General features: G+C 36.3%; 2 protein-coding genes across 3 annotated transcripts in view; both read right to left on the minus strand.

Annotated features, from left to right (window-relative positions):
- The window catches only part of PALS1 (protein associated with LIN7 1, MAGUK p55 family member), a 53,810-nt gene extending 46,861 nt beyond the window's left edge, over positions 1 to 6,949 (minus strand). The window contains exon 1 of the mRNA XM_081937724.1: positions 6,713 to 6,949. The gene's annotated coding sequence lies outside the window, so the exon portion shown is untranslated. The remainder of the gene's footprint in view (positions 1 to 6,712) is intronic.
- A 2,561-nt stretch (positions 6,950 to 9,510) lies between these two features.
- Positions 9,511 to 24,749, minus strand: GARIN2 (golgi associated RAB2 interactor family member 2). 2 transcript variants are annotated; one of them, XM_081937740.1, is made up of 6 exons: positions 24,347 to 24,749; positions 21,676 to 21,878; positions 20,579 to 20,837; positions 18,172 to 18,419; positions 16,957 to 17,003; positions 9,511 to 10,870 (listed from the first exon to the last, which is right to left on the minus strand). In XM_081937740.1, exons 1-6 carry the CDS (start codon positions 24,428 to 24,430, stop codon positions 10,824 to 10,826), a joined length of 888 nt encoding a protein of 295 aa, XP_081793866.1. In that variant the 5' UTR covers positions 24,431 to 24,749; the 3' UTR covers positions 9,511 to 10,823. The 2 variants fall into 2 exon arrangements, with proteins under 2 accessions (XP_081793866.1, XP_081793867.1); XM_081937741.1 differs by lacking the exon at positions 16,957 to 17,003.
- Between the last annotated feature and the right edge of the window lie 1,181 nt (positions 24,750 to 25,930).

Genomic DNA, 25,930 nt, shown 5'->3' on the forward strand with positions numbered 1-25,930 from the left:
AGGTTAAAGTAAAAGGAGAGGTGGGGGAGAGGGAGAGAGAAAAGGAGAGAGAGAGAACAAATTTGTTTATTATGAAGTCTTCTCTGGAGACTATAGTAAACTATTAGCCCTCTCAGGTAAACCAAATAGAAAACACAACCAGATGATCTAATTCTATTTTATTATAAGACTACATTGACAGAATCTTGCAAGTACAGATCTCCTACCATTTCTTTTAACAGCCTGATCAATTAGAGAGGATCGTTTCTGCAATTGTAGGCTCCTTCTCCTCTTGTCTGGCTGTTCCCTAAACAGCATCTTTTACCATGTGTCTCAGGATCGTTCCCGCATACCATTACATAAGCCAAGCATCCATCCACTTTCCTTCTTTTCACTTAACTGAGTTGCATCCTATTTATGGCAAATTCTCTTGCAGTCAAAAACAAGCCTTTTGTTTTAGCCACTGATAATTGGTAAACTCATTGGTTCAAGTTGTTTTTCTCAAGTTTTTTTTTATTTTGGAAGAACATTTAAAATATTTTTCATGTCTCATGGAACCCCTACATAAAAATCTAAAAAAACCTTTGAAAACCTCACAATGCAACTCACTTCTAACTTACACTCTAGCTTTGCAATGTTGATAACAAAACAAAAGAGCAGGCTGGCAGCTGAGTCCTGGTTCTTAAAAAATCCCAATCAGTACAATTGCTAATATTACATGGCATGGGAAATTTAAAGTTTTTCTGCCAATCACAAAGTCTCATGGAATTCTAGAGATTTGTAATTGAGGAAAAACTAGAACTGAGTATCAAACGTAGACAACCAACAGACACTTAACCTAAGCAAATTTCAGTATATTATACATAACTCCTAGTTGGTGCTATGGAGACAACATGTTTGCTTGCAAGACAGACTCTAGTTTAAAGCTCCTACATCCGTGATGGCGAACCTATGGCACGCATGCCACAGGTGGCACGCAAAGCCATTTTTGGTGGCATGCCAGCTGCCAGCTCCTGATTTTTCGCCCTTCCGTAGGTCCAGGGGAGGCTTTTTTCACCTTCCCCAGCCTTTAGAAAAGCCTCTGAAGGCCGGGGAAGGTGAAAAATGGACCCAATGGGCCAACTGGAAGTTCGTTCCCAAACTTCAGGTTGGCCTACAGGGGCCATTTTCTTGCTCTCCCCAGTCTCCTGAGACTTTCCTGAAGCCTGGGGAGGAAAAAAACGGCTCCAATGGCCCAACCGGAAGTTTAGAAACAATCCATTTCCAGCTTCCAGAGATCCTCCACGGAGCTGGGGGAGGCCCTTTTCACCCTCCCCAGACTTCAGGAAAGCCTCTGGAGCCTGGGGAGGGTTCATGCATGCATGCACGGTGTGTGTGTGTCACAAATATATGCGCAGGTGGGCGGGGAGGATTGAGTGGGCAATTTTGACACCCCATAAGAAAAAGGTTCACCATCACTGTCCTAGATTGTATACAATATTGTAAACATACTGTGACTGAACTCAAATTACACTAGTGGCATATTGACCACAATTAGCAAAGGACACAAATGATCAGATGTTTTGACTAAGAGACAGATTATTGTTAGTGTCAAGAGTGAACTATAGAAAAATTGACATTGAAGAAAAGGAAAGACGGGAAAGAAGGTAGAGCTGAAAGGAGAGAAAGTTTTCTTTGTTACATGTTAGCATTTTATAGTTGACATTGTTTTCCTTTTAGTTTAAAATTTCTAAAGCAGTTCTCAAAGTTATCCACAGCATCTTCAGAATATGGAATATTACAGTATCAAAGACTCAAACAGTTGTATATGACAGAAAAAAATACAGGAAACATTGCAAGTTCACTTAAAATATAAAAAAAAATACTAAAGTATGAAAATACTGGTAGAAAACTAGTGGTTCATTTTGAGGAATTAATGTTTGTTGAAATTAACTGAAAATAGTTGTTAACAAGATTAGGCTTCTGTCCATTTTGTTATAAGGAAGTGTGGTTTGCTTATGCCAAAAGAAACAAAAGTTGAATGCAGTAGGGAATGGGTTATTTAAGAATTGGATGTGGTAAATATGGGATATAAGGACCAGATGAATAAGTAATGAATTAATATGTGTTTAATATATAAGCTAGTGATCAGAAGAAAGAATTCAGGTACTTTGATCATATTGACAGATAAATGAAAATCAAATTACGGTACAAGTAGTCCTCAACTTACAACCAGTTACTTAGCAACAACTCAAAGTTACAACCTACCTGAAAAGGGAACTTACAACCTGGATCCAAAGTTCTGATGGTCAGTCCCTGCAGTCACATGACCACACTTCAGGCACTCAGCAACATGGCTGCATTTACAGCTATTTGCAGCATTCCACATGATATGACCATGTTTTACAAAGTTTTTATTAAAAACTGGCATTTCTGGTTTTCAACAAAACTGCACCTATAATTGGTTTGCACTTATGATAACATTCACACTTACAACTGCTGTATTCACTTAACAACTGCTGCAAAAAGTCTTAAAATCAGTTTTACAACTATTACAATTTATGACTATAATGGGTAGGTTCCATTACGATCATAACTCAAGGACTATCTGTACAGATTAAAATACATAAAGGACAGTGAATGGATTGAAAAGCAGAACATCAAAAAAGATATGTGATTAAAGTGCATAAGATTCTCAGAAAGATGAAAGAAAAGAAGATTAAAGAAAATCCATGATTTGAGATGTATGTACTGTATGTATGTGGTGGAAGCAATCATTTGCAAGAACAGTCATTATAAGGTAAACTAGATTTTGTCAGATTTCCTTATCTCTGCTACTAATTTCTTTTACTTACTATCTCATATTTTTTTCTGCTCTTTGCATATTATGGATGAGTATGTAAGGGAATAATATGATGTATGTATGTATCTCAGAGGTCCCGAACCTTTCCGGCTTTAAGGACCAGCATGCGGGGGGGGGGGGGGGGGAGATGGAATGGTTCTGCGTAAGCTTCGGGTGAGCATATGCACACAGTTCCATTTTCACGAGCAGAGGGCATGTTTGCCCGCTGCTCACGCAAATGAAGCTGCACAAGCATGCTTACTCACCGCTTCTGTGGCCTGTTTCCAAGCTTATCTGCTGCTTGTGCAAATGGAGCTGCATGTGTGCACTCTGAGCCGCTGCTCGCATAAGTGGAGCTGAACCTACACGTTTGCCCATTTCCATGATCTGTTTCCAAACTTGCCCGCTGCTCACATAAATTGAGCTTTCCGTGTGCACGCTTGCCTGCTGCTCACGCATGGAGCTGTACCTGCACATGCTCACCTGCTGCTTCTGCTCCCTGGTTCCAAATGGGCTGCAGCGGGGTAGTGGGCTGTGGCCTGGATGTATCTTGCTACCTATGGATTGGAAAATATGCTTTTTCCTAAACTGAAATCAGATAAAATATGGAATTTTAAATTTTGTTTCACACTGAAATATTTAAGCAGGGACAAAATAATAGCTTTATCTAAATATTGCCCTCAAATGCTAAACAAAGAAAAAAGGAGATCTACAGTGCAGAAACATTTAGCTTCTGCTTCTTCAAGAATTCTGGAGGTTGTCCATTATATCAGAGGAAGGCATGAAAACAAATGACATCTGCTTTACATGTTCATCCCTGAAAGGTACAGTCATCATCATAATCATCATTAAGTACCAATTCTAAAATTCATATTTATTTGGATAATACTTCACAAGCATCAACATTAAAAAAAAACAATTTATGTATACAACGTATTGCACTTTATTTATTGTTTTATTTGAAGCTGATACATCAAAGCTATTATGGTGATAAGTTATTATACTACATTACTCAAATTCTGAGACTATTTTCAATATTTCCTTATTTAGCTATCTTACTTATTCTGACCTTTGCAATTTCACATTCACTGACAAGCAAAATCAATGGGGAAGCCAGATTTACTTAATAATCATGTTATTAACAACTGCAGTGATTCACTTAGCAATTGTGGCAAGAAAGGTCGTAAAATGGGTCACAACTCATTTAACAACTGTCTCGCTTAGCAACAGAAATTTTGGGCTCAACTATGGTGGTAAGTCGAGGACTACCAGTAAATTGTTTCAATGGTCAGAGTTTAAATTATTAGATCATTCAGCAGGAACAGAACAGTCTAAGTGATCAGCTCTTACATCATCAATGCCAAAATATTGATGATATTCTTATTAAGGCATCAAATTTAGAATTCATCTTGTCTGACTGAAAATGAATAACTTTTCTTATTAAAATGGGAAAAGGAAAAAGTTATTTTCTTCCTTTTCTAACATGTTTATTTAAAAAAAGAACCTTTTTTATGCAACTTAGAATCACAAACTGTGAATAGGCAGCCTTATAAATCTTTTAAATAAATAAGCAGTTAATTTCTCCCAAAAGCATTTCCCATGGCAGACAAAACATTCCAAATTTGAGCTAGCGTTAGGCTTAACTTATGATTAGAACTATGCCAAACCACATTTCCAGCTAGCTCAGGAAAGTCTAACAACAATTCAGAAATGCAAAAGCAAACAAGCTATATTGGATTTTGATGTAAGAAAATTAGCTGTCTTTCCAAACATCATTATTCAAACCAGTTAAAATATGACAATAAAATCACCATTTTTAAAACCAATGCAAATCACAGTATGATCCATAAATTACTAAGTATTAATTTTTATGAGAGATTTAAGCATATTGTTCTTAATTTATATTAGTTTTTCAAATGTTTTACTGTTATTTTCCAAACAGAGTTAGGCATATAATATGTGAAACCATATAAATTAAACAAATAAGCATTAATAATATGGCATATTGATATCAAAGGAGGCCATTTTTTTACCAATAAAATATCTGCTCAGAAATATAGTCTACTGATTTCAATGTAATTTATTTCTAGGTACGTATAAGATTGCCTTAACTATACTACTATAATATCTTAGTAACATTATTTGGGAAATAACTTTTTTAAAAAATCTCAAACCTATTATCTTGCAAGCAGCAGCTGAGTATGCATAGCAAGAGATTTCATGAGAAACTTTGATATGAGTATTAAGAACATGGCTGAAGTCCATTATTTGTTTACATTCTTGACTCACTGGTATGGAACAAATCATATGCACTGCAATTTCCAAATCATCTGCTTTAAAAATGGAGATTTCAACAAAATGCTTTTTAATTAGAAAGCTTTTAACTATTAAACTTAATCCAGAATTGTTGATTGAAAAGGGATATTAATACTACTTTATCCTTTCACTTCAGCAACAGCAATTCACCAGATAATTAACTGACTAATCAGTTTAAAGAAAATAAATATCAACAGACGACATATTATTTTAAAATATCCGTTAAATGTTTTTCCAGGTACATTTAATTAAAAAGACAATGCTCTATCTTGTTATCCTCACTTGCATTTACATTTGTTGGAGATAGCATCCTGTGTGAACAGAAACAAAGCTACTAAGACTTTTGACCACCATAAATAAGCCTAACCCTTATATGTTTATTCTTTTATAATAAAATATAGCTACTTTTCATTTAAATAATGCTAATCAAGTACTATAGAAAGAAAATGATTTAAATTCAAGGCAAACAAAATACTTTAAGTGCAAATTTTTACTAGGACCTGCAACTTTTTGGAAATTTGCCTTAAAACAGCAAAGATTATGCCTATTGCTCTTTTTGCAAGACAAGATATAATGAAAAATCATTAATGTATAATAAAAACTCATCTACCAATTATGTCAATGCAGATATATATTAAGGAAAAACTAAACTGCTTAAATTTTCTTGGGTCTTGACACAATCAATCCAGGGAATAACTTGACGCTTTTAGAATTACCAGGATACAATCAGAGGCGCAATGCACATGTTTTTTGAGGTTTCTTCACAATAGTTTAACTCTAGAAAAACCACAAAAATCCCTTTGCTGTATGCAATGTTGTTGGGCATACGGTCGTAATTCCTTTTGCAAAAACAGGTTAGGACTTAATAGCTTTACATGGCCAATTCGCCAAACATAGGACTTCCAGTAGGTCAGAGAAAGAAGTAAGGCAGGATTAAGGGCAGGAGGCACCGAAATAGACTCTGGGCAAGGCAGCAATAGAAATAGCTGCATCCAGGAATCCTGAGAGACAGAAACTAACTTCTCGTTCGTGCCAGACACCCAGGAAGCAGCCTTTTAAAAAAACAAACAAACCCTGAGTCCCACATACCTGGCGACCACTGCAGGATTAAACACTTGGATAAAGACAGCCGCTAGTAAACATTCGAGGGAAGGATCAGGACATGAAAGAGCCCCCTTACAATTCCTACTCGGGAATTTAAAGAGCAAGAGAACAAGAGAGAGAGAGAGCAAACACAAACACAATCAGAAAGGGGGAAAAAAAGGAAGATGGAAAAGGCGGGGCTGGGGTGCGAGAGTGCAGGACGCGTCCAGGCTACACCGATGAAAGTTCGCGCGCGCACAGCACCCGGGGGGGGTTGTTAGGAAAAGGAGCGCAGTGCGGGAGGGGGAAAGAGAGGAACAGCAACCTGTGGGCCCATAAACTGAAAGCGGAGCCCCCCCCCCTCACAGGGACCATGGAGATTCCACAAAGGCGGCGAAGGAAGGTAAGTGGGGCGAATGCCGGGCGCCGTTGGAGGGTCCCTAGAGTCGGCGGCCTCGGCTGAGGCACCTGTCAGGTAGCAGCAGGACCAAAAGAAGAGACGCGGGGCCTCACCTTCACGCTCCTAACACCAGCACCGCCGGACGAGGAGGCATAGCCAGGTGCGAGGCGAAAGCGAGAGGCACGCAGTTCCCGCTCCACTCCGGAGCTCTCCCAACCAGAGGCGACGAAGCGGGGGGAGGAAGAGAAGCTCCCCGGTTTTGCCTTCCGCCGAGCGAGAGTCAGTCAAGCACCGCAACTTCGGCCACCTCCCGTGCCGGATTCCGACCACAAAACCGCCGTCCCACTAGCCCCCACCCCTCCCACCCCGCGCGCATGTGCACAGCAGCTTCGCCCGCTCTCCGAGCCTCAAGCCCCGCCTCTCAAAGGGCGCGAGGCGTGATTGGGGAGGTGCGCCGTTCCTGGGCCGCAGAGCTTTGCGTGACGTCGCGGCGGCCCCGAACGAACTTGCCCCGCCCTCGGTAGCCTCTCTCTCTCTCCGGCTTTGCTTGATTGACCGGCGTCCTGCTGGGTGTCTTTAGGTAGCTGCCCCCCCCCCCCCATCGGTAGAAACAGGGGCGGTGGCGGTTCTTATAGCTGTATTTCCTTGGGGAGGGCAGGGTGCAGACCAGTTTTACTTCTCACGCTTTTAAGTGGACCTGCATAGAGCAGCTTTGAAATGTTTGTCTGTATAACGCTCAGTTCTTTTAATTTGTTAAATGGTTTAATCAAGCATTACCTTTCTCAAAGAAGCGCCTTGGAGGATTAAAGGCAAAATGTTGTTTAGAGTACGGTGACATATGGGGGGGGGGGGGGGGATAAAGGACAAACCTCGAAAACGAGGAAATCTGAAAGAGGCTCATAAGGATTAAAAAACATATAATTGTTTTTATGCTTACTTTGAAGGAGCAAAACCAAGGAAAAGTTTACAAAAATGTTTATTCCAGCAAAATATCTAAAAAACATAAAGGGCTATGAAGTTATAAGTAAGCATCAAAGAGATTTTTTGTAATAAGTAAGTCTGCATTAAGTGGTATCATTTCTACAGGAATAGTAAATGGCAAAAAAGACAAAGGTGAGTTTCTGAAAAATAAATCTAAAGGACAATTTTCTGTAGTAAACAACTGTCCTTTACAGTAATTGACATATGGTCATTGTAGTTTAAACTAATAATTAAAAACTATCATAATTAGGAAAGAAAATATTTTGTATTTTGTATTTTTATTCTCTTTAGCCATTTGTCTCTATTAAAATAGCCCAAAGAAGAATATGTGTCATCTGTGAATGTGGCAGTAGAGAAAATGTGTTGTCCTTCCAGTGTTCATGCACATTTGTTTCAGCATATTCTTTCAGTAAGCTAGAGAGGAACTATGAGACTATAACTCTCCTGCAACTGATTGTGATGTAATAATTCACTTCCTGCAGAATATTTCATAATGACACATCATCTGTGTTTTTTTTAAAGTACAGTCTGGAGAATGCCTACAACAAATGCAATTTCTGTTTCATAGATGATTCAACCTGTTGCCTCTTAAGAATATTCTTTGCATTATGTTCAGGAGTTAGATTCTGATGGTATGAATTTTATGAAATTATTTAATACAGGTAAAGTAAAGGTAAAGGTTCCCCTCGCACATATGTGCTAATCGTTCCCGACTCTAGGGGGTGATGCTCATCTCCAGTTCAAAGCCGAAGAGCCAGTGCTGTCCGCAGATGTCTTTGTTGTCATGTGGCCAGCATGACTAAATCCCAAAGGCGCACAGAACTCTTTTTATCTTCCCACCAAAGGTGGTCCCTATTTTTCTACTTGCATTTTTTACATGCTTTCAAACTGCTAGGTTGGCAGAAGCTGGGACAGATAACGGGAGCTCACTCCATTACGTGGTGCCACGGATTCGAACCACTGAACTGCCAACCTTTCGATCGACAAACTCAGCATCTTAGCCACCACGTCCCTTTTATTTTTTATTTAATCTATTGAGCATTAAATCACGAGTCACAAAACATGATTTTCCCACAAAAAGTTAGGATGCGCATGATTCTGAGTTCAGTTTTCTTGGTAATAATATGTAAATAATCTGCTATTATTTTTTTCTAGCTTTAAAAAAAAAAACTTTCCAGTCTGGTAGACTTCCTGGAAACCTCCCATTCTAGACTTGATCTTGTCTAACTTTCAAGCTTTGATAAGATCAGCCTGCTATCTTTGCCATTTTGGGGAGGGAATACTTGTCAGAAAAAGACTGCAAGATGTGAAGAAAATGGATGGCAAAGAAGGGATAAATGGAGCACATGCATCCCTCAGCTTCCAGCTGCCCACTGTTGAGTTAAACTTCATCAGGAAAATGCTTGCTCAGTAACCTGAGGGCCAAGGCTTTGTTGTTTCCGACATTTAGAAAAAAAACAAGACCATTTCCTCTCTCACTAAATGCTTTCATCAGTTCAAGATGAAATTGGTCCTTAATACTTTGGCAGCAAAAGGACAGGCAGTAAAGGAAATGAAAAATTAGCTGATATTTTCATTTCAGCTTCTGGGGTTCCAACTACTGGCACTCCTATTCATATTTCAACTGCTGCTGCTACTCCTCAGTATCTTCAGTTTTTTTCAATGGAAGCAAATCTATATCCGCTTTGTTTTCATTGCTACTATTGTATACTTGCAAATATAGGTAGTCCTCACCACACCATGGCAATTGAGCCCTAAATTTAACAATTGTTGCCACAGTTGTTAAATGAATCATTGCACTTAGTAACTGCAGTGTTATTGATATGGTTGATAAGTGAATCTGACTTCCTATTCACTTTGCAGAAGGTGGCAGAAGTGATCACATGACTGCAGGACAGTGCAACCGACATAAATTTGAGCCAGTCTGACCATGGGGATGCCGCAACAGACATAAATATGAAAAACAATCAGAAGTCACTTTGTTCAGTGCCGTTGTAACTTTGAATAGTCACTAAACAAAATGTTGTAAGTCAAGGACTATCTGTAAAGCCATTAAAAACTATTAGTGATCTTTCTTCCAAGTGTTGCAAGTGCTGGAACTTTTTCACACATAGAAACATTGATAAAGCATAGCAATAGGTACTTATTCATGAAATTCCACGAGAAAAGAGGAGTAGTTTTTTGGGGGGAAACAGGATACATAGTAGAAATGGAAAGTCAGTGGCTGAATCATAGAATGGTTTAATTATTTATGGTCTCCTTTGTTCTGGAAACAAATATAGCTTATTCAATAAACCATGAATAAAGAAATCTTAGTTTATTGTATTTACTGGATAAATAAATAAATCAATTTTATATATTTAAAGTGGGAAAATGTCTGTATGGTATACCTGTCTGGCTATTTACAAATTTGTTTGATAAATGACCATAAGCATCAGTAAAATATTTTTTATTGGGCTTAAAATTAGGAATCAAGATTTTTCAGTACAAAATTATAGAAAAATGATTAAGAAATTCTATGTTGCAAGTAGACTTTTGATTCAATCATAAATGTAAAGATATTTCCAAATAAACTATGTAAAATGGTAGGAAATATATTAAGCATGCACAAGTTTTATAGCAAAACTTTGCAAAGAAATCCAAAAACCATCAGTTGTAGATGATAGGAAAGAAACATTAACCATTGCCTTTAATATACAAAATAAAAGCATTTTTTTAAAAGCAGATTTTTGCTTTGTTTAAACAATAAAAACTAGAAAGGCGCCTTTAGAACATTAAAAAGCTTTTGATATTAGAAAAAGGATACCAGAAAATGTGGAAAGAGATATCATGATTTTATGAAACAGTGAATAATGAATACATCTTTAATAATTAATTAAAATATAGTTATTCATACATTTTTGTAAAGGAAGTATGATTTAATTTGTGTTTATTTTCTCTTGTATTTTTAAAGATTTTTTCTTAGTTTTTGTATATTGTAGATAAATAATTTAATTAGAATGAAATAAAGAATTAACACCAGTCGTCAGGTACACACATTTTTCTTGTGGGTAAATTATTTTTTTAAAAACCCAAAATGCACACTGATATTTCAATAGTTTTATATACTGGAAGAGAACACTCATACAGTTTCTGACGTTTACTCCATTTTCACATCTGATCACGTTGTTTTCTTCTTTCATTTTGCATCTTCAGCTTAGTTTCTTTTCATATCAATTATATGACAGCACATTTTTTTCAATATTATTTGTTATAAAGTAGTTCAGAGTGACTGATATTTTTTAGGATTCCTGTAAAAAAACAGGAGGAACATGAGGAAAATATAGCCCAGAGAAACAGATTAAAAAGTGTAAGAGAAAAAGAGAGATAGAGGAAAAAGCATCAAAAGGAAGTATGTGTGTATAGCCAGATGGGGCAGGGCTTTGAGGATTTAGACAAAACTGACTCGCTTTCCCAGCTTTAGTCAACTATCCATCTTTTAAAATTGTTAATTAATGTTTATAATGAGAAGTATACCTGCTTACAAGGTAGTTTTCTTTAATCCATTTCAAAGATACATGAGAATTGCTATCCCTAGGTTGAAAGGATAGTTTTTAAAATCAGTTGTTTTATCCATTATAAATTGCTGCTGTGTATCTCTGTTATTTGGTATCATAAAAACATAGCTATGATAGTTCTGTGAAATACAATTTTAAAAGTATATCTTATGGATGTTGAAAAACTCTGGAAAGCACTGTTTTGACAACAAATGAACTCCTTGGCATGCATGAGAAGAATGTATTGAAGTAATGGGTGGGGGTTGGAGGAGATGAAGTGCGGTAGAGGATCTGAGGTACAAGAAAAATGTAAATTTTTGAAAGCATAGTGACTTAAAGCAGAAGTGGGACAGAAAGGACAATCAGAGGGAAAACAGCCACACTGGAAATTACTAAAGAATTTGAGAAATCCAGGACAGCAAGAAAAAGCAATGGTGTGGGAAAAGGTTGGGGAAAGAAAAGAAAGATAATAAGGAAAGAGTCAGTTTTTACTATCTATAGAAGTGATCTGCAAATACAAATATATGTGTGTGTATACCCCTTTCCCCCGAAAATAAGACTTCCCTGGATAAATAGCCCAATTGGGCTTTTGAGTGCATGCGCTAAGATAAGCCCTCCCCTGAAAATAAGCGCTCCCTGAAAATATTGCAACATAGCAGCAGCCATGAAATGACCACGCTGTCTATCCCCTGCACCTCAAAAAGAATAAGACCTCCCTGAAAATAAGGCCAAGTGCTTATTTCAGGGTCAAAAGAAAATAAGACCCTGTCTTATATAGATATATATAGATATATAAAACCACATTTGTTTATTTTTATACAGTGGTACCTCGGTACTCATTGTTATTTGGTTCCAGGAGGCGTGATGAGTACCATTTTTCTCAAGGGAAAATATAATGAGTCACAAGGCAGCAGAACATAGTTCTTAGCTTTTGTGTTGAGTACCAAACAATGAGTGGTTGTGAGTTTTAAAAAATAGACTATTGTGAATATGACTGCAATTTAGGCAATGAAAATTAAATTACACAGAATTAAAATTCTAATTGATAGCCCAGACAATGATAAAAAAGATTAATGTTTCTACAACTTAGGCCTGAGATAAAAAGTGCCATCACCCCCATTCAACTTCTATGAGCACAATGCAAATAGAGATCCTAACAATAAAATTTGAGTACTGGGAGGCTTCTGAGTAAGCAAGATACTAGGCACTTGACATATAATTCTATCAATACACATTGTTAATGCCACTTCTTACCCCATTAGCATTATATACTTCCAATGTATACTGTGTATATAATCAGGAGTTCTATTTATGTTATATACATTTTTTCATATGTTTAAAGGATTGGTTTCACAAAGATTTGCAGAAATACATACATAGGAATAGGAATGTGGTTTTGAATTGCTGTTGTTAGTCACAGAACATGAGTATTCAGAAGAAACTCTATTATGAAAAGAATTTACTAAGTAATGAATTAAGTTAATAAAGGTCATTTTGATTGGTTTTCAATCAATAACACAGTTTCAAATGCCAGCAAAGCTTTTAAGAGTGCTGTATGTCTTCACTTGCTTTTCCCCCCTCTATCCCAGGCTTTTTCAGGAAATGTCTCTCCCATTCTTTCTTCCATCTAAATGTCAACCTGCCTCCTCATGAGGGTCATGTTGTAGTACTATGGGTTAGCTTCCATTATCTGATTGGCTTTTCATGAGCTGCTTGTGAGTCACTGACTGATTTGAAAAGTTGAGTTGGAGAGGGGGGGGGGGTTGGTAATTGAAAGGCAGACTTTTAATGCTTAGGAGTTTAAAATAGAGTTTTGATTAAAGAATGGATTTTTTTTCTGATTTCTTTGGTTTTGCAGAGAAAATGTGCTTGGGAATAATGAAGGTATAGGGTTTCCTGCCTAGGCAGGGGGTTGGACTAGAAGGCCTCCAAGGTCCCTTCCAACTCTACTATTGTATGTATGTAAGGTTGATGACCAACCTCCTAATCACTAATTATGATTTTCATGAATGAGCTTTTGATAGAACTAACCATTTTCTGTATACTGGTATGTATACAGATCCTAAAGCATGGTCGTGGCCTGTGTAAAAACCTACTTCTGCTAATAAGTTATCCTCTCTGGATTAGGTAGACAGGCTAGAAAGTAATTTTCAGTAAAATTCTGAAGAAAACAGCAGGAAAAAATGGGCAGAGTTTTGAAGAATTGGCAGATGGATGAAATAATAGAAAGAAAATGAGGTGCATTCTCTTTCTATTTTAAAACCTATTTAGCTATTATTAAATACTGTATATAAGCTTCACAGAGAAATCTCCCATCTATTATATACAAGTGTCTGAAAGTATGCATGGCTCACATTAGATCAGTGTTTGCAACCTTTGTGTGAACTTCAACAACCAGAATTCTCCAGCCAGCATAACCATTGCTAAGAATTCTAGGAATTTAATGCACTCATATCAGAGTTGCAAAGATTGTGAAATACTGCTTTAGATGAAGAGAAGTGCTGCTGATGTCATTCTCTTGAGAATCTCTCTGTGATTTTTGGTTCAATTTGAGTTAGTGAATTGGATAGAATCTACACTGTATGTTCAGAAGCTTTCTTAATGAATCTTTATTGCTCACGTTTTACAGATGAAAATAATACAAATTTGATTTACAACACTGAATAATGTGACGGTTCTCCCAAGTAGAAGCAAAATTCTAGCTACACTCTGTTTCAGAGTTGTGTATTGTAAGCACAACATATACGTTTATACATATTCCTGTTTGAATAGTCAATCCCAGGTATGATCATTTTAAACGGGACCATTGATAATTGTGGAGGAAAAAAATGAGAAAAAGCAGTTTTTAGAATTGTAGTAATTATTGGGTTTTTGATTTTTGGCTTTGATTGCTTAAAATGACTCTTATGCTGGAATATTATGGAAAGTTTAAATAAACCCAATTTAAACTGTCAGGCAAAATGCATGTATCGCATGTCTGGGAACGTCAGTTAAACCTACCATGCCTCTAGAAAAGCCCAAATTCACCCAGAAATTTGAAATACTCAAAATGTCTGATGAGGAGAAGGGCTTCAGAATCAGGTTCTTGATTCTGCTCAGACCCAGGCCTTAAACCATCCATGTAATTATTAGTGGTTGCCTGGTTGCAGTTTGCAGTTAAGAATTGTGGTTGGCAGTGACAATAAAAAGGTGCAGGACATAATTATGATATTACTTTGGTAATTTAATATACAAAGATCTAGGTAGTTTCCACAACCTGATTCAATATAAATTTTGAGATTGGGGAGAAATGGCTTTGTTCTCCAGATACAAAAAGAGAAGAGTGAGAGTTTATTGTTCCCAGTCTTGGGAGCATGGGGTTAAACTCAGTGGATAATTTTGGAGGAGAAAGTGATATACATCAGGCCTGAGCAGAATCAATCAGAACAGAGCTGGAAGGGAACTTGGAGGTCTATTTCAACCCCCTGCTCAAGCAGGAGACCCTATCAGACCAGTGATTGTCCAATTGTTTTCTTAAAGACCTCCAGTGATGAAGCACCTACAACTTCTGAAGGCAAGCTGTTCCACTGGCTAATTGTTCTCCCTGTTAGGAAGTTTCTCCTTAATTTCAGGTTGTTTGTTTCCTGGATTAGTTTCAATCCATTGTTTCTTGTCTTGCCTTCTGGTGCTTTGTAAAATAAATTGACCCCCTCTTCTTTGTGGCAGCCCCTCAAATACTGGAATACTGCTATCATGTCATCCCTAGTCCTTTTTTCCCTCTAGACTAGTCATATCCAATTCCTCTAACCGCTCTTCATATGTTTTTATCCCCAGGCCTTTAGTCATCTTTATTGTTTTTCTTTGCACTTTTTCCAAAGTCTCAACATTTTTTTTGTAATGAGACCAAAACTGGATGTAGTCTTTCAGATGTGGTCTTACTAAAGATTTATAAAGTGGTATGAATAACTTCACATGATTTTGATTCTATGCCTCTGTTTATATAAACAGGGATTATATTAGCTTTTTTTTTTTGTCTGCTATTGCACATTGCTGGCTCTTGTTTAAGTGATCATCCACTAGGACTCCAAGGTCCCTCTCACAGTTACTGTTTTTGAGCCAGGTTTTGCATAATCTGTACTCATCTATTAATATTTAGAATTACTCAAGGCTGCCTGGGATACCAGAATTGGGGGTGTGGCAAGTTTTTGTGCCTTCTCAAGGTTGATAAGAGGGCTTCAGGGATAAGACTTCTGATAAAGGAATGTTATGTTAAAGGTAAAGGAATGATAAGTTCATGAAGAGAGCTATGTTTCATTTCTCTCTGTGAGTAAATAATGAGTTCTGATGCAGAAAGAATAATTGGTACTGATGCTGTAGTTCTGATGCTGAAATGTGCTGTGAAAAAGAATTAAAACCAGGAAAGACTGGTGAGGGAAGAGTGCATCGATTAGTGCCACAAGGGAATATTATGGAATGATGAAAGGAATAGTAATGTAGAGGAATTTAAAGGATCTGAGACTTTCCACAGGTAAAATGGGTAGATTTCATCTGTGTTAATATTCCAAGCAAAGGCATGGGTTGAGGAAGTTGGAACCAACTGATTAAAATGTTGCTCAAATCAGTAACTGAATATGTCCTCTTTATTATACTTTAAGGTTTAGTAGTAGTCTTATTACTAGTAGTGTTTATTTGATTTTACTCAGAATAAATTATACAGTCTGTCATACAAAACACTTCCAGCTTACATGGAGTGTTAAATGTATATTAGGTACGATAAAAAGTACAGTAAGAAATAATAAAATGTAATAAAACCAGTAGCCATGAACAATTTTAGAGGCTTCCTAAAATGCCAAAGCAAATTTAAAATTCATCATGTGCTTAAATTGTAATAAAGCCAGTGCATAGCCTATTCCAAGAGAGACTATTGTATAGAATGAGTGCCATAACAGAAAAAGTTTCCTGCTGATGCCAAACATAAATTCACGGGACATTTCCCAACAACAAAAGCTTCTAATGGATTTCAGTGGCCTGTCAAAGATATATAGGAAGAAGTATTTTCTCCTGTGTGGAAGCTCAAGACTTTATAAATGATTAAGAATGCTTAAGGCTGATGCCTTTCACTCTAGCTGCAGACTTTGCAGAAAGATGCCATACCAAATTGCATTACAGATAGTCCTCGACTTACAACTGTTTGTTTAACAACAGTTCAAAGTTATGATGGCCCCAGAAAAAGTGATTTATGACCAGTCCTTGCATTTACGACCATCACACCACCCCTGTGCCACATGATCCCAATAGAGGCATTTTTTGAAGCCAACTTGGATTTATGACCAATTGCAGCATTCTGCGGTCATGTGATCATGATTTGCAACCTTTCCAATCTGTTTCAGGCAAGCAATATATCAACTGGATTGCTTGATGAGTGTGTGGGTTGCTTAATGATCATGATAAAAATGGTTGTAAGCGAATCCGATCACCCGATGCCTTGCTTTACGGCTGCACCAACTTAATAATGGAAATCCTGGCCCATAACAAGTTATGGTTGTAAGTTGAGGATCATCTGTACATTTTTTCTAATTTAAGTTACCACTGAATAAATCACTAGCGGTAAGTCAATCTTGTTCAGGAATTGATGCTGCATATAAGGCAGAGGTAGTAAAAATGCTCTTTATCGCTGCAAGATCTTGATACTTTCACAGTTACATAATTCTGAGAGCCATTTTAAATTGAATATTTCTATTTCTCCCATGGGGTACAAAGCTATTTCTTTAACCTGGAAACTGCCTGTTCCTAAGAGCTTTCCAGCATTTCAAACTTTGCCTGCTGGCCCTAATCCACTTTGATATGAAGTTTATTCCTACCTGAAGAATGCAGTCGTTTTTCACTTCTGGAAAAAGATGCCCTTTCCCTGCAAGCAATAAGGACAGTCAAAACTTGTAAGGTTCTATGGTGAGGATTTAAGTTAAAGCTGAATTACACACAGCAGCAAATAGATATTCCTTGCTTTTATTAAACAAAAGCAGGGACATTTGAAGTAGGTAACAAAATTGAAAGTTGTAATGGCTTTGAAGGAATCAAGTCCCATGTTTTGCCAGAAGAAGAGTTCATAGTATGTGGGGAGCTGGCTTACTCATCTCCTTTCAGTGCTGTTTCCTTACAAATTTCCCTGATTCACCTCAACAGTGTTGGAATCTCTCCCAAACCTATGATAAGGAACCAATTGTTGCTGACTTAAAAGTTTGTATAGCTGTTTATTTAGATTTTTAAAAAAATTGTAGGCCTCTTTGCAGTGTGATAAACAGTTGCAGAAGAACACGAGGCTATTCATTGATATTTGCTCCATATTAAAATGCTTTTGCCCAATTTACTAATTCAGGTAAGCTATATTTGGACAGGCAGTTTTATCATTCTTTGCAGAATTAATCAATTTGTAATCAATAGAGAAGAAAAACCCATATCTTGCAGTTCCAAACTCCAAATACAAATTCCTTCCTCTGCAGAAAATGTGAAATTCTAAATTGTTCGTGTCAGCTAGGGATTATGGGAGGTGAATTTCAAATAATTGGAGGCCATCAAATTGGGGAGTGCTGCTGTATTTTATTGCATTGTTTGGGTACATTTTGTTTAATTCCCCCCCCCCCCCAATGCAAGTTAAAAGAATATTAAGAAATTTGAGATTGTACAACCAGAAAATGTTAGATGGGTGCTCTGTTAAAATAGTTACCTGTGTAATGCAAAATGTCCGTTGTTCAAAGTTGATAATAAATCTGAATATAAGCTCGCCTTGGTTTTAGATTTATATTACTTTTGTTTTAGGCATTCAGATGTAGAATTATCTTTTGGTATTTTCTTCTTCTGATCTAGATCTATGGTTCACCATTCCTTTGGTGTGCTTAATAACTGGGGTCTTAGGACCAAGGAATATGTAAAGTGCTCCAATAGCTGCATTACAAACCAGATGTACTGGTATAAAAACTCTATGCTGAAACAGAAGGTGGAAAATATATGTATTGTACATATGTCTGCATATATCCGTATATGTGTGTGTGTATGCACATCGACCTATATTCACTTACCTAGATTTTTTCTTTCTAGTAGGTGTTCCCCTTAATTCTTGACTAAATTTGTTTTGTTTCGCTGAGTCTGCATGGGGCTGTTTCATGTAGCTGTCAGAAGAAACTATTGCCTGGCTCTTGTTCTGAAATTCTGCAATAGAACCCACAACATCTGAATAGGTGACACGCTTGGAAGATGCTTTCTTACTCAGTTCTGTTGACTCTTGACTGGCTCCTTGATTTTTAAAAGATTCTATTGTGTTTTTTTCCTGAGGAAGAAGGAATAAGAAAGCATACATCATCATGCCTTATGTAGCAAAAACTGAACACCTGGTATAAAACTCAGTACAGTAAAACTGCCATTAGTTTCTGTGAATTTGCTATGGAGATGATTCAGAGTGCAACCTAGAATATTTGACCCAAATATTTCCCTGTAGATTAGGAAGAATGGGAGGCACAAAATGAGAAACAGAAAAGAATATATGAAATCACATTCACAATATTTTAATAGGCTTAAAACTATTATTGAATTTGATATTTGTAAGTATGTGTTCTGTCCCAAAGGTGCTTTTTCAAGAGGCAACTGGACTTTCTGGTTTTTCTTTGAAGACGTCTGGCTTCTCATTCAAGAAGCTTCTTCAACAGAGCTTCTTGGATGAGAAGCGAAATGTCTTCAAAGAAAAACCAGAAAGTCCAGTTGCCTCTTGAAAAAGCACCTTTGAGACAACCATGACCTGGATAACTGAGAATCTCCATTGATAAGTATGATTTATATTTAACTGTGCTGTCACAGAGCATATCTTAACATAGATTTCCTTTAAAAGATTCTGCTGTGCAGCTTATTTTTTTGCATTTTTCTTGTCACTATATGTAATAATTTCAGTTAAATGTATATAACTGCATACTAAATCCAGTTATTTGGACTTAAAATTATTATTTTTCATTGTTTTTCAGAGATGACATGGTTTCTTTCACATAGAAGTTAACCAAGTGTATGCAGCTAATCCTAGACTTTTCAAATACTTGCATTAAGGACAGCTCAATCTTATACTGATATCAGTGTCCCAATCTTGTGTAAGCAGTCTGCCTTGTGCTGTCTGCAGACTGACAGTAAAAAAGACATGGGATTGAAAAAAAAGATATCTTCCCCTATGGAACCTCTTTAGAATAGCTCTTGAAAAGTCTATATTTTTATAATATTTAAGGACATACTATAAGCTGCAGAATCCATGAGTTATAACATTTCAGGCTTTTGGTAGCCAATTTTTTGGTCATCAAGAGACCCTGGCTGCAGATCATGCGTGAAATGTTCAGGTCTAGCCACCCAAAATGTTTTTAATTGGGTGACATTTTTACTAGTGAGATGCGATGTATATAATGCTGGTCAAATGTCAATTTTGCCGCTCTGGAAAATGTATTAATTAATTGAATTACTGAATTGAAATCTGGGTTTTCAATAAATAGAATGTTTTTATTTATTCATCCACAACTTAAAATTTCTGCAGGATTTAATTTTTTCCCCCATCACTTGTAATGCCTTTTGTTGATGGAGATTCTCAGTCATCTAGGTTGTAGTTATCCCAAAGGTGCTTTTTTCAAAAGACAATGACATTCCTTGTTTTTCCTTGAAGAACTGAAGAAGCTTCTTGGATAAGAAGCGATACATCTTCAAGGAAAAACAAAGAAAGTCCAGTTGCCCTTTGAAAAGGCACCTTTGGGATTGCCATGCCTTTGTGTTACACATGAAACACCTTAGGAGAATATTTTTTTTAAAAAAAATTGTACTGCAATTAATTGTGAAACACAAAATTGCCCAATATAAAATGTTTCTGAATCACCTCGGTGTGTATGATATATTGGTTTATTTTACATGTTTAATTGATGTATGACACCGCAAAATGTGTAATTTGCTCTGGGTGACTATATTCTCTTTAAGGATTTCCTTCCATCATGATCGTTTCTTTAGGCAGGGATTCTTAAGGAATGAGTTATTTAGCATCTGACTGTCTGTCTGTCTCTTTATCTTAGTGGTTCAACATTTTTCTTCTGCTTAAATAGGAATTTGAGCCAGGCCAACCCACCAACCAATAATTTTATTAAGTAATGCATGCTTATATCTTCCAATCTTCTCTGAACACTTATAAGACCATTTCAGAGTAAAGTAATGAAAGCATAGCAAAAAAAAATTCTTCACACCAGTTTTCAGTAATATCAAAAAAAAAATTAAAGGTCAGTCTATATATAAGGTACTTTCCCTAACACAATAAAGGAATTGACATTGAAGTTACTTTTTTAAAAAATCCAATTTTACAAAAGCACCAATTTTACTGAACAATTGATATATGTGGTGTTTGAATGCTCAGGGTCTCATTTCCGACAATATTCCTGATTTGTGAAGGAATGTTGGGTCCATCCAGTAAACACTCACTTGTATTCCCGTTTTACTCCTGATGGCTTTATTGTCGTCCTGAGTTTCAAAATCCTTATAAAGAGTATTAATTGAAGGACCTTCAGATTTAGATTTCAGCAGATTGATGAGCCGCACCCACTGAGAGAATATCTCACTCTGCTTCTGTGGTGAAGCGCAGAGTTCTAGGTAGTAGGCGCGACCATTCACCAATTTAAGCTTCAGCCGTTTCTTATTAGCGGAGTGAATGGAGAGATCTACAAACTGCAAAGGCAAGAACCTGCAACAAAGTTGTCATATCAGTTTCAGAAAGATAATATTTTAACAATTCATTACTTTGTACAGGACAGGATAAGATTCGGCAGTGGTTTCAAACAGATTTCATTATGATTTGGGTTGCCTAAAAACAGTACATTTTACGAAGAAAGACAGGCAAACTGAGTGCATATAGTAGAAAGAAGCCATTTAATAGCAGACATAATCCAGACAGATCTTCCAACTTCTTGAATGATAAGAAAAAAGTAATAATGCAAAAATGCATAATATTTTAAAGGTACATTTCTAGTTTTGCACCATCTGGCAATCTGATTTTATAATGTTCTACGCACATCTTTCCCCACATTACATTGGTGCGTTTGGGCGACACCTCATCAGCGCCACATTACTTGTTACTTGCTTGGGCCATTTAGATACCATATCATCTAGACCAGGCCTGTCAAACTGGCGGCCTGCAGGCTGGATGTATCGTGCAGGCCACACCCATCCCTGCTCCACAAAGGCAAAAAGTCCCGATGAGTCAATATGTCATGTGACACGATTGAGTTTGACACCTGTGATCTAGACTATATTTTTCCGTTTTATTAAGAAAACCAACATCAGAAAAAATAGATATAATTTGGAAGTGGTTTGCCATTGCCTGCTTCCTTCCACTTTCTGACAGAAAGTGACTGGCCCAAAGTTACTCAGCTTCATTTGTGCCTAAAGTAGGAATAGAACCCACAGTCTTGCTTTTCTAGCCCGGTGTCCCAACCATTACTTTTATTTTATAACGTAGTTTCTCCAAATCAACTTATGGTAAATAGCTATATACTTGAGTATTTTTTTAGTAGTTAGCTCACCTGGTGAGTACCAGTTCTTCTTTAGAATGTGAGGGCTGGGTAGATGGTGGATAGGCTGAAAGTTCTTCTTTGGAGGAATAGGGAGATGAATTGGCAAGCAACATTACATTTGGCTTTGACAATTTTGTGCTAGAGGCACATATGCCCACAGTCACATAGTTGGGACGATTATGAAGGTAAATTGATCCACCTTTCCTATTTACCTGAAAAAAAGAGTAAAGTTTGTTCAAAGCATAATAAAAAGTACAGTTGACAGAAACTAACATAATTTTGGCATGCGAGTGAATGATGAAATTTTTAAAAAAAGCCTTCCAACAAAGCAGGAAGAAGTAAAAGATGACAATAATGGTTAAAGTATATGAATGAACTCAAAATGGATACATTTTTGGAAAAAAACATAAATTAAAAAAATTATTAAGATGATGAACAGTTACTCATATAGTCACCACAGGATGAATCCACCTCAATGACTTGTCAAAACAGAATTAGCATATGAAATAATTACAAGTTATAAGCAAGTGTTAAAGCACAATGCATGAGGAGAATTATTCATGGGAATTAAATAGTTATAACAAGGTCCATTTGTTGAGTGGAGCTGAAGAGTACATTAGTTCCTGGATAAAACCTGCTTAGCTATTATACAACTGATAACTTACTTTTGATTGAATTAGAACTTTGGTTGCTTACCAAAACATTAGAATTATGTTTCGCTAATCACCTCAAAGAGCATATATATACAGTATAATGCTAAAGCTAAAGAACTGCAGCATTAGAATAGTTACGTTTCTTTTATTTATTCTAAATTTTATACCTAAACAGAAAACATGTATCTCTTAGAAATTGAGTCTAAGTAATATATCACAGTAATTAATTAGTGCCTATTTTTATTTAAATTCAGTCTTAGAAAACATTACAGATTTGCCACTGGTAAAGCAAATGTATACCATAGGGTTAATTTCTCTTAAGGGCCATAGTTGGCACACCAATTTAAGCCAATACATTTTGTATTTTTCCTTGAAGGAGAAGGAGGAGGCTTCAGTGGAAAGCCAGGAGATCAAACCTTAGGCCTTCAGACAGAACAGATCCCTTAGCGTCTAACACCACCACTTTCTCTAAGACCAAAGAGCTGAAAAGTACAGGGTTACCCTGAATTATGAAATTATTCCTTGAGATTAATAGGTTCCTTAAGAGTAGCCACTGGACAACTCTCGTCAGCTTAGTCCAGTGGTATCTCAGCTGCCTATTGCAAAAGAGCCTGTGGCAGGCTAGTCAAGCTGCTGGAAGTAAGAGTTGTGACAACCTCATTTTCTGTCCAGACACCCTGAGTATTGTGCTTATCTAGTTATGGATTTTTTTGCTTGTTTAGCAATGCTTTTCAATTGCATTTCACTCACTGACAGCTTGATCATTCTGTTTAGCACATTTTAGTGACACGAATTGCACATTTTCTGATCTTGGCTAGCTCAATATCTTTCCTTCCCTTCCTTCCCTGAGCTCATGGCACAGAAATTGAAAATTGTCCCCTATGCTAAAGCAGTCTCTTAAAACTTCAACCCATAACATTGCATAATGCTTTTCTCGTAAGAGTTTGAAGCAATTAGTCCAATTCCTTGCATAAGAATTCAAAGTAAAGGAGCTGAGAAACAAAGCATGAAGATATGAATCAGATCCTCTATTAGGATTAATACAGTAGTTTTAATGTCTTTCCTGAGTTGATCAGCTGCTAACGAGAAGTTCAGTTTAATTCAGTTTTGACAGAATTTTGTTAATGTGGCCCAAACCAAACCAAACCAAATTAAACTTGATTCTGGGGAGCAATTTAACATTAAGAGTACTCTGGGGTTAAAGAAAGAAATAGTAATGTTGAGTGTTGCTGCTTTATTTATTTTTATAGTTTTATTTAAAAAAGTTAAAAGTCAACTACTGTACATTCAACCAATTGTTATATGAACTGAGTAACAAGGGATGCATGTCTTGTAGATTAGGATATGCAAACAAAATATTTCATATGCTTTACATGGAATGCAAACCCTTTGTGTATGTTGCGCTTTTGATTTAATATATACAATGTCTTGATGATTTGAGCAGCTTTATACTGGGAATGAAAAGAGGGGACAGGAGGATCCACAGCTTAAAAGTTCTGGGGTTTAGTAATGAACCTTAAATTTGGAATGGACATGGTGCTTCAATAGGGAATGGAATTGCAGCAAAACTATATAACTACTCATAAAACCTATCCCCCCCCACCCCCAAAAAAGACATTGCAAACATCTGTGAAAAAACATCTAGAAATTTTTTGGCATTACTATACTAGTAATACAATACTAGTATTATATTAGTTACTAATACAATACATTACAATACTAGTCTTGAAGATCAATAAAACATATTTAATCCAAATTGGTTGAATTGAATTGAATTATTGGAATTCTCAGTATCCAAAGTGGTTTCTTAAAAAATTAGTTATTTCTTGTTTCAAGGCAGAAAAGAAAGAACGTTAAACAACAACTCTAATAAAAGCTACTTAATCCTGCTGTCCTATATTGGTATTGAGGGAAAAGCCTGAGGGAACAAGCGGTAGGATAACGTTTCTATCTATTTTACTTTTTCAGTTCCTGTAATTGAAAATCTTTCTACCAATTAAACAAATGCACTTCAAAAAATAAATTACCTGAACAAATTTACTTTCAAATACAGGAGCAGATTTCAAGGGAATATATTCTCCTCTGTCAAGAACTTTCTGAAGATCTCCCATAGCAGGTTTGCTGATTTTGTAAGTTGTGTTTTTAAAGCTTTTAAAAGTGACAGCTGCTTATTATACCTAAACACAAAACAGGAGCAAATGATCGTCTTACATAACTATTTACTAATGGATATACTGCTGCATCCACTATTTCAGACTATTGGTGAGAGTTCTATGAAAACATTGAATTTCAAACCTTTTGAATGGCATATCATGCATTGGAGTCCATTACTATCCTGAATGTTTAGCTGTGTTTTCTGTAAACTCTGACCTCTGGACAAGGTAATGTTCAGGCATGTTATTTTAGAGATACCGGTACTTGCTGCCATTTTGCTCCATCTGTACTATGATGGAGTTAAGGATTCAGAGATGAGTGATTGCTCTTGAGGGCTTTCAGATAACTTCACTTTTTAGTTTGTAACTTTAATCTCTTTATGTTTTATAATTGTTTTTATTTCTATATGTTTCTATAAGACAATAAAAATTGATAAATAAGTGGGCCACTAAAATTATCTAGGAAAGGTAAATTATATATGAGGATTAAGACTTGGCAATATAAGAAGAGATTTTAGTAGGCTCTTCTGAAAAGTTTCAGCAATGTTGGAAGTGATACTCTCTGGGGAAGCCAAGCCCTGCAGGAAATATATATATAATGTATTAGGACAGATACTCAGCAGTTAGACTGAACTGAATTCAGCAAATGGTCTTTTGGATAACTTGAAACATCATTCCCAGAGAATTTCTCTATAGAGCCATGCATTTTATAAAGCACATTTGGTTTGTTTATAGAGAAATGGGAAAATTGTTACTTTTAAATTATGCATTGTTTTCAGTGTACAGTGTATGAATTTCTCCTTAATATATATTTGTTGAGACAGAGTTTTTACTTATGGTGTTTTCACGTTCATATATTGATTTGAAAAATGGGTTTTTGTTGGATAAGTTGACCTTAAAAAGTGTACATGCCAAACACATTTTTAGCATACCTGTTTTGGATTTAAGCAACTAATAAACCCATCCTCCATAACTAGGTAAAGACATTTTCATTATTGGGTTTTAAAACATTATTTTTAACCTAGAATTAGAAAGATGGCAGGCCAATAAGCAAACATATATGTATGTATATATCCGTTACATTTCAACAATGAAAAAGTTACCAATTTCTAATAATTTCTCCCCTTAAAAGGAGTTTCCATTTGGGGAGAAGGGTGAAATATATTCAAAGAAGTAGGAAAAGCAACTGAAACCATATGATCAAAACTTTGACATTTTTAACCATGTGTCCCAAATGCAATGCACAAAAAAGAGACTATTGCAAATGCCATCTTAAATTTTTGGAACTCCACACAGTGGATGGCTTGGCTACTAAATCTTATTTTTCTCAAGATGAACAGTTAAAAAAAAAACCAATAACACCCTCCCCTCAACAGTTTGTAGTGGTCCATTAAAGGTCCAATGATCCAATAAAGGTCAAGAAGCAAGTGCTCCCTTATAGAATTTTCTAAACAATCA

The sequence above is a fragment of the Natrix helvetica genome (genome assembly GCF_964273705.1).
Source record: "Natrix helvetica genome assembly, chromosome: 1".
In the NCBI taxonomy this organism is placed as follows: Eukaryota; Metazoa; Chordata; class Lepidosauria; order Squamata; family Natricidae; genus Natrix; species Natrix helvetica.